The 9,313-nt window shown below is 37.0% G+C and overlaps 2 protein-coding genes across 2 annotated transcripts; one reads left to right on the top strand and one right to left on the bottom strand.

The window, feature by feature from the left end:
* Positions 1-5,191: 5,191 nt before the first annotated feature.
* LOC122297470 (xanthotoxin 5-hydroxylase CYP82C4-like) lies at positions 5,192-7,197 on the bottom strand. The gene is made up of 2 exons (XM_043107527.1): positions 6,220-7,197; positions 5,192-5,857 (listed from the first exon to the last, which is right to left on the bottom strand). Exons 1-2 carry the CDS (start codon positions 7,195-7,197, stop codon positions 5,231-5,233), a joined length of 1,605 nt encoding a protein of 534 aa, XP_042963461.1. The 3' UTR covers positions 5,192-5,230.
* Positions 7,198-8,018: 821 nt separating this feature from the next.
* LOC122296681 lies at positions 8,019-8,852 on the top strand. Its single transcript, XM_043106485.1, has one exon. The coding sequence runs from the start codon at positions 8,019-8,021 to the stop codon at positions 8,850-8,852; it is 834 nt and encodes a 277-aa protein (XP_042962419.1).
* The last annotated feature ends 461 nt before the right edge of the window (positions 8,853-9,313 follow it).

Genomic DNA, 9,313 nt, shown 5'->3' with positions numbered 1-9,313 from the left:
ACAATATGATACTACCTGATTTGGCCATCGAGAATAGCACAACCCTATCACGAGGGTTAAACATGGTATATGATGTGGCACCCCCAACTCCCTCATATAAAAAGGCAGGCATCATAAACACCAGGATGATAACAACACGGGTCACGCACCCCAAATGACAAGTGCTAAGTGTGTGTACATGCAAAAAGTGTACAACAAAAGTCACAACAGATAAATAAAATATAGTCAATTAAGTTCCAAAATTTTAAAAACAAAACCACAGCAATAAAAGATCCTTAAATAGGTTTTACAGTTATCCAGCAAAATATAGTACAAGTCAAAATACTTAAAAAAAAATGGGAAATAAATCTCATAGCAAACAAGCAACCCCAAGTCACTTCTCCGACAGAACCGGTCCCTCAAGTTCAATGTCCTCCTCTACAACAAAATCTACAATTCCATAAAATAGAATCGTAGGGTAGGAATATCATGTGAGATTATTAGTCTCAATAAATAACCAATCAAATAATCCACTAGATTAAAACTCATTTAAACAACCAACATGCATGCATGCACATGCTGAAACATGCATGAGACCAAAACCATCATTTTCTCCGAAAATGACCATTTTTCCAACGCACGCAAAAAATCTCATTTGGCCCAAAACACGTCTATTAAAATTCCAACCACCATTTTCTCAAAAAATGGCCCAATTATAAATCCACCATTTTCTCTGAAAATGGTCTATATATATATATATATATATCCATTTATCAAAATCTGCCATTTTCTCAAAAAATGACCCACATATCCAATTATCCCGTATGTACCATAATCTCCCCTAGAGACCATCCGCTTACTGTGACTCCTTTTGTCACATCACAAGTAACGACCATGCATGTAACTTTGTAACGAGCGATGCCCAACTCTGCGCCCAATGCATTCATAACCAAGCACCCTCTAGCCCCCACTAGGAAAGGGGCCACGAAATCGGCACGAAAGCATTACCATCTCGTCTGATCCCAGTTTCGCTAGGTGACAATCCAAGGGATGTCACTTAGTTTTTCACGCTCCCGAGTAACCAAATGAGCTCCACCGAGATAATGCTCCATCTCAACTTGGGGTCATGATACACACGCACCCAAAATCTTTTCTCAATACGAAAATCTAATTTTCAATCATGTGACATGAATATGCATGCAATAGTGTAATGAATGTCATGACACAATACTCAATAGATAAAGAATACCCAATCATAGCCCAACTCCACAAACCCATCATCCAATCCAACCCAAAACCCACATCCAACAACAACCACGAAAAGTCTCCCAACACTTCGCAGTTCTTGGACCCAAGGCCTGTCACAACCAAACAAACTGTAGAAAATATGTTAGCGTCAAAATATATTTAAATCTAATTAAATTATTTGAAAAATTACTTACAACGACAGAGAGAAAAACTCTAGAAGATCAAGGCGCGCAAGCACATAGTTAAAGCCAAAAGTGAACCCAAGTTAAAGTTACTAACTCGCACAGGTTGAGACTGAAAATGGAAACTCGAAATCAAGGAAATAAAAGGCAAAATTTGAGGAAGAATGGGGCTGATCTACAAAGGGTGAATGGTTGAGGATGGTGGCTGAAATGGCACGCATGGTATGAGAGAAAAATAACAAGTGAAAAGAAAACAAGGGCTCACGTAGAGGACCAAGACAGAGCACGGGTTGAAGGAGAAAATTTTGGAAATACAAGGGGGTTTCACAAGCTTGGATGTGAGGCACTAGGAGATGGCAGAGAGAGGGTGGCGAGCAAGGAGGCTCACGGGTAAGGCCAAAAAAAAGAGCGGATATGGGGAAGAAAAATGCTAGAAATGCAAAAGGTTTCACAACATAATTTCAAAATACTAAGGGACGACGGAAAGAGAGAGAAACGAGCATGGAAGCTCATGGTTGGCTTGCAAAAACCAGCAAAACAGATGAAAGAAAATATACTAGAGAAAATAATGGGAAAGCACGGGTTTTGCAGCAAAAGAGAAACAAAAACATAGAGATGAAAATGCAAGCTATCACCAGATGGACATGGAGGATGAGAGCTATGGCGGCACAAATTTGCAAAAAGAGAGAGAGAGAGAGAGAGAGAGAGAGAGAAGAAACAAAAAGAAGAAGAAGTTGATCAGCACAGAGGAGAAGAAGGAAAATAAAGCCCTAAGGGCCAAATCCAAAATGGCACCGTTCAAGAGGAAGGAAGGGCTGGCCCACCAACCAACGGGCTAGGCTTCACAAAATCGAATGGGCTGGGCCCAAGAAAGAATAAAACACACCCAAAACAAGCCCAGTTTAAAAAAGAAAGGTCCAACAAATAAAAAGGTAAATTAAAATAGATAAAAGATAAATAAAAACACTACAACTAAATATTAATAAAATAAACAATAAAACCCAACAATAAACTAAATTAGAATAGAGAGCAATTTAAATAATAATTAATATCAAGAAAAACACCTTAAAATAAATTTCATATTTAGAAATTATAAAATAATACAATGAAAATCATATTAAATTTAAAACAAGAGAACCAATAATAATGATAAATAAAATAATTATTTAATTAAAACACAAAAAAATACAGGGTATCACATTTGATATGATACAATATGATATGATGAAAATGTTTCGTTATGTTATGCCAAAGTGTTTTTTTTTTAAATATGAATAGTTTGTTTTTCTGAGTATAAAAAGATTGAAATGTCGGTCTGTTTTTCCTTATACTAATATGTTTTGAGATTTGCATACAAAAATGAAATGTTTCTGTTTCCTGCATATGAAAGTTTATGAAAATACTCATGTTGTATACACTAACATATGTGCTTTACTTACTGAGTTATTGAGAACTCACCTCCTTATCTCCAAATATTTTTCAAATGATGTGGAGGTTCAACTGAGGACCAAAAATAGAAATTGTGGGCAAGGCTAAGCTAAGGATAGAGCATTTGGGTACCTAGGGTATTGTTAATAGAAAGATTTTCCGTTGTCCCTTAGATATGTTATTGTTTTTGGGTTTAGTAAGACTTAAGGATTTACCAATTTATTTTGTTGAGACAGATGGGAAATTGTGGACCCTTATATTTATGTTGTTTCGTAATGACTATATGGACATCATTATGCATTTATTTGGAAAATATAATATTGTTTATTTTTTTCGAAGTCTTTGAAGATTTTAGATATGTTGGAGGACAATTTTATAAGTGACAAGTAGTAATTCTCTGACCCATCCAAGTACAGGGTGTTACAAGCTATGGACTTGAGTTTTGAAAAAGAACTGATTTTGTAGTTTGAGCAAGTGACAAGGGTATTAACATAATATATTTTTGCCATCTATATATAAATTCATGCAGGTCTTATTCATTGCAACTTGCATGATCCTTTCTTAGATGATTTATGGTATCAATTCAATCCCCATGTCCATAATGGTTAGGATGCTAAATTTCAACATTGGTATGCTAATGCTGTATTTTTATTCTTTCTTAGATGACAATTGAAAGAATCAAGCATACTGCTCAGCAAAAACTAAAACAAGCCTTGGATAATCATGCCAAGTTTTTGTATTTTGATGTGCCTGCATGAATGTTTCGCTTATTATCATAACTACGATATCTAAGCTTGTTTATTTGTTGTTGTTCCTTCCCTAAATTATTGTATTTTGTTTTCAAGCTTTAGTGTCAATAACTAATTTAAAATTTTTGTGATGCTTTGTTTTCAGCGGTTTACCTGTGATACGAAACGATGGCAAAGGGCTTTTAACCATGGCTTTTTTGCTATTTGATGCGAGTTTAAATCACCTCAAATAGCCTCATGTGTTGTAGGTACTTGCCATCATGTATGGTATCATGGCGGTACATTGGTCACTAGGATAATGACAATAGTATTGTTGCCAGCTTGATTAAGATTTGATTTGTTTTCATTAATTTGCTCTAAGTAGAAGAGAGGCCACAATGAAATGATAGTGGAGTCCTTAATTTTGTAATTTGTTTTAGCATAGTTGATGTGGAAAGTTTCCACATCAACGACATGTTGGAGGTATAAAAAGTAAGAATTCTAAATAGATTTTCTCATTATACCTATTTTGAGGATATTTTTAACAAATATAAATTGGACGCAAATTCCCTCTTTCTTTATTGTATTAATGGTAATATTGTTTAGATGTGGCTCATCAATCCGCAAGTACGCTAGCTATGTTGATCAAGTATACAAATAGAGGTGTAACCGGTCCAGTTTGGTTCAGTTCAATTTTAGATAAATTTTGATACATCGGTTTTAAAAATTTAAAAATTGATACAGACCAATTCATCACCAAAACCAAAACTTTTGATTTTTTTTATTTCTGTCCAGTACAGTCCTATTTTTTCAATTAACCATTTACAAGCGTGGCATTACATAAGTTTAGTATTATAATTTTTCAACATTAAATTTAATTGTTAGAATTTAGTGTTTATTATTAACAATTCTAATTCATTAGTGTCTAATTATATTAGTGTAGTATAAGTAGTGTTTAACTTATTAGTGAGATTAACTAATTAGTTATAAGATTATGAGACATGAATAATAAGATTAAAATTTTATATTATATTAATTAGTAATTTAGCATATAATATATGTAATATAATATAATATAAAAAATATACATATAGGTTCAGTTCGGTTCAAACCAGTTTTCAAAATATGAAAATTGTTACCGAACTGTTTTACACAATACTAGTTTCGATTTTTAAGAATTAGTATCGGACAGGACCAAACCTACCCATTCATTTGGTTCAACCAATTTTTCAGTTTTTTTTTTTTTTTTTTAACACCCCTATGTATAAGACAAGCAAAGATGTTAAATACAATGACCTCACTCAAAGCATGGACCTTGCTATTGGACTAACAAATTGGTAGAACAAAATATAGATTAAGGTTGGACCGGCAGTGAACCCCACAATATTAAAAACTCTTGTGGGAAATGTGAACCTCAATAATAATTACATTGGAATCCACATGATGTGTATCTAATATTTTTTGAATTGTTCAAATATTTTGTATCGGAAAATTGTAAAAAAATCCTAATACACAAACGAAAACGATAACGATAACAAAGAACCTCTTTATTTATTATTCCAAAGTCCTTAAAGGAGCAGCTTAAATATTATGAAAATAACAGTACTTTGATCTTACGTTATTCATCCGCATGCATCACCGACTACGTGGGCAAACAACAGTACTTCAATAGCCATAGAGTTTAGAATGGAGGCGTGGCTGAATAAGAACCTCTAATGGAGTTGCTTTAGGGATAGTTAAACCCGGGCTTTCAGTCATGTCAACAGGTTGATCCAATGGGGTTGCCAATTCAAAGCCATGAAGGAGACGAGCAAGGGTCAAGTGAAGAACTTGGAGTGCAAATGACACACCGGGGCATGACCTTCTCCCGGAGCCAAAAGGAATAAGTTCAAACTGTTGACCCCTAACGTCAACATTCACATGACTTGTGGTAAATCTTTCTGGCTGAAAAGTAGATGGATTAGACCAAACCCTTGGATCTCTTTGAATCTTCCAAATGTTCACCACTAAGCGGGTGCCGGCAGGCACATGATAGCCAGCCACAGTGCAATCCTCAAATGCTTCTCGCGGTCCTAATAAGGGACCTGCGGGATATAGGCGGAGGGTTTCCTTGATAATGGCTTGAAGATAAGTAAGGTTTTTTATATCCGACTCATCAACCTGTCTTTCCATTCCAACATGAAGATCTAATTCCTCTTGTGCCTTCTTCAACACATGTCGATTGTTTAGAAGTAATGAGATCGCCCACGTTAGTGTTCCTGCTGTAGTGTCACTTCCACCAAGGATAAGCGCCTGCATAGAATTTTGGGGAAATTATCACAATGTTAAAGAATTCCATCATTCTAGCCTTCTAAAGTTTGCGAAAATTTCTGGGAAATCATGTTGTTCGGCGCCGTTCGGAATTTTGTATCTTTTGTCACGATGTTGATCGATGTGTGAAATTATTTAAAATGTTATACATGAACAAATCTAATTAAAAATGATAAAATCAACAGTAAAGTACAATTGTGAAAACAAAAGCGACAGAAAACAATCATTTTTGTTATGTTGGAATTAATATCAAACTCCTCTGATAGTCTCAACAAGCAAAACAAACATTTTTGCAGATAATTATAAGATACAAATTCAAAATTCTTCTTCGATAATCAACGTACCAGGCAGGTAGATTTGATGCTTGTATCTGCATCATATTGAAAATTTGACAGCTGACCTTCCTCCTGAAGTGACAACATCACATCAATGAAGTCCTGCTCACCCTCACCCTTAACTTCACCTGAACTTCTCCTTCGACGATGCTCCCCAAGCCAACCTTCGAGTATGGAATCCAACTCCATGGCCGTCTTCTTCATCGCCCTTTCATGACCCTGCATATCTAACCAACCCAGAAAAGGAAGTGCGTCCGAGACCACAAAAATACCAATCAGATGAAAAAACTGACTAATTGCTTTCTGACACCTCCTGGCTTCGCCATCGTCACAGGCAGCTGAGGCCCCAAAATACCGTTTTCCTGCCACCATTCGCACCACCACATTCAGTGTCAAGTCCTCCAACCATCGTTTAAGTTCGACAAGCAAAGGAGTATTAGTACTCCTCCCGGAGCTGTTTTGCACGCATGAATCGTAGAGCTCCCTTATCCCCATGTCAACTTCGGAGGCCCTAACATGCTTGAGCATCTCGAGTCGACGGTTTGAAAGAAGTTCGAGGGTAGCAATCTTTCGCATCTCGCGCCAAAAAGGGCTGTAGGGAGCAAATCCAAACACAGCATAGTTGTAGCCCATGTGCTTGGCCGCGACTGTGGTGGGGCGTGAAGCCAATGCCTTGTCATTGATAGTGAAGCATTCCTTCGCCACTTCCCATGAACTCACGACAAAAGCACGGCGGCTGCCTAGGCGGATGTTAAATGCCGGCCCGTATTTGTCAGCCATTGCGCCTAGTGTTCGGTATAGAAGTTCATCTCCGCCACCTAGAAGGTGGAGGTGGCCGATAATTGGCCATGCACCAGCTGGTTCAGGAGCCTCGTTGCTTTTGATGCCCTTGTTACCTCTCTTTGTCTTTCGAAGCAAAGAACGGTAGAGAAATCTTAGAGAAATAACCATAGCAATAATGGCAGTTAATTGTATGTAGAGATCCATGGTTCAATTACTATCATGTGCTATGAAAGCATGGATATGAATTCGCATTCAATTTATAAGTTCATTCCAACAGAAATCCGACTAAACTAGGCATGAGGCATGCATGCATCTGCACACCGAAGTACGTAGTCTTCTAACAACTTCCGAGCAAGAAGCACGGCTTCCCTCAATTAAGGTATTAATTTATAAGAGTATTTGCAAGTAATTAAGTATAGATGTATCTATTTTTTAAACTTTTTAATGTTTGTTTTGGCATATTTATTGGAATCCTTAACAATATTATTGTAATAATTTTTGGTTATGTTTGGGCACTAAGGTGACATCAGATATTCTATTAATAGTAATAAAAAAATAACAAAAAAATATTAAATAGTAATGAATAGTAATAAAAAATAATAAAATAATAAATAGTAATATAGTATTCTCGTAATGCTCTAGCACCCAAACTAGCCTTAATTTAATAAATCTCTCCCTCCCCTCAAATAAAGTTCATCCTTAATGAGTAGGTACGTGGTGTATAATTTTATATATATATATATATATATATATATTTAATTAAGTGGCATGATGGGAGGCGTGAACGGAAATTTTATATATATATATATATAGACATCATAAATTAATAAAATTGGCCATCCCCGTAGAGTGAAAATTCTTCTCTCTCTATTTTCTCTCTCGAGGAAAAAGTGAGGTGAAGTTTTAGTGAGGGGCAGTTATAATGGAAAGAGGGGAATATTTTTAGAGAGGGTGACAGATAACTGAATTGGTAGGGATAGTGTGGTGGTTCGAAGAGGTAGCCACGGCAGGGTAAGGTGGAAAAGATGAATGTGCTGGAGGAGAAATGGAAGAAGTTCAGGCTCTCAGAGGGAGAGGCAACAAATATTATTTTTGAGGAAGAGGAAGCAGAAGGCTTACAATTCAAGGAAGACTGGAGTTTAGTGTGTAAGGCATGTTCGATGAGAACAATTAGTAAGGTAGTGCTTGAGTCAACTATGGCAAAGGTTTGGAGGATTAGTAAGGCTGCGATTTTCACAGAGGTGAGTACTAACATTTTTGTAGTCACTTTTGAAACACAAGCTGATAAACTGAGGGTTTCGGAAGGTAGGCCGTGGTTATTCGATAGTCATCTGATTGCATTGAAGATGTTTGATGGTTTGACTCCTCCACAAGGGATGGTGTTTGATCATGCAAGCTTTTGGGTTCGTATGCACAGTCTGCCTTTATCCTATATGACTAAGGCTCGGGGTGAACAAATTGGGGGAACAGTAGGGAGGGTCGAGGAGGTGGTAACTCAAGATGATGGAAGTGGATGGGGCAATTTTCTTAGAGTTCAGATTAATCTGAACATCACACAGCCTCTTGATCGAGGTAGAACAATAATGGTAAAAGGAAAAGAAATGTGGATTCCATTTAGCTATGAAAAACTACCAAGGTTCTGCTTCTCATGTGGATGCATAGTTCACAGGGAGGAATGCTGCAGCAACATTTATGGAAAGGAAGAGGGTGAAGAGCAGTATGGTTCATGGATGAGAGCAAGCTCAGGGCCACAGGGGAGATTTTATACCAACAACAGAACTGAGAGTGAAAGGAAAAATAAAGGAAAATATGGAGAGGAGGTGGGGAAGGAAGAGAAAGGAGGACTGAAGAAGCGGTAGGGGAAAAAACAATTTGGTATGGGGAAAGGAATTATACGAAGGAAAATGAGATGGAGGAGGGGGAAGGTAATGGAAGCAAGGGATTGGTGGACTTAGTGGAGAGTAATGGTAAAATGGGAGAAAAATCAGAGAAGGATAATACTATGAAAGAAGGGTTAACCAGAAGTGAAGGTAAGGAGGGAATTGGTTTGGGGAGAGGGAGTGAGGAGGGGCTTAATGATGGGGGAGCTGGTTTTTATGAAGGAGAAGTTCAGTTAGTACTAGATGATGTTGCTAGGGAAAATTTTAGTAGTAATCTGAGTAAAGGGGAGGAGATATTGTAAGAATTGAGTAAACAAATTGAAGTAAAAATACAAAAAACTGGGGAGTGGAAGAGGAGGGCTCGAGCTAGAGGAGGGAAAAATGAGGCTGTATGCAGTAAGGGGGAAAAAATAAAAAGGATGGGGGGAGAGTTAAGAAGG

This window comes from Carya illinoinensis, chromosome 15 (assembly GCF_018687715.1).
Source record: "Carya illinoinensis cultivar Pawnee chromosome 15, C.illinoinensisPawnee_v1, whole genome shotgun sequence".
Lineage (NCBI taxonomy): Eukaryota > Viridiplantae > Streptophyta > Magnoliopsida > Fagales > Juglandaceae > Carya > Carya illinoinensis.
This window is presented reverse-complemented; position numbering and strand designations above follow the sequence as displayed.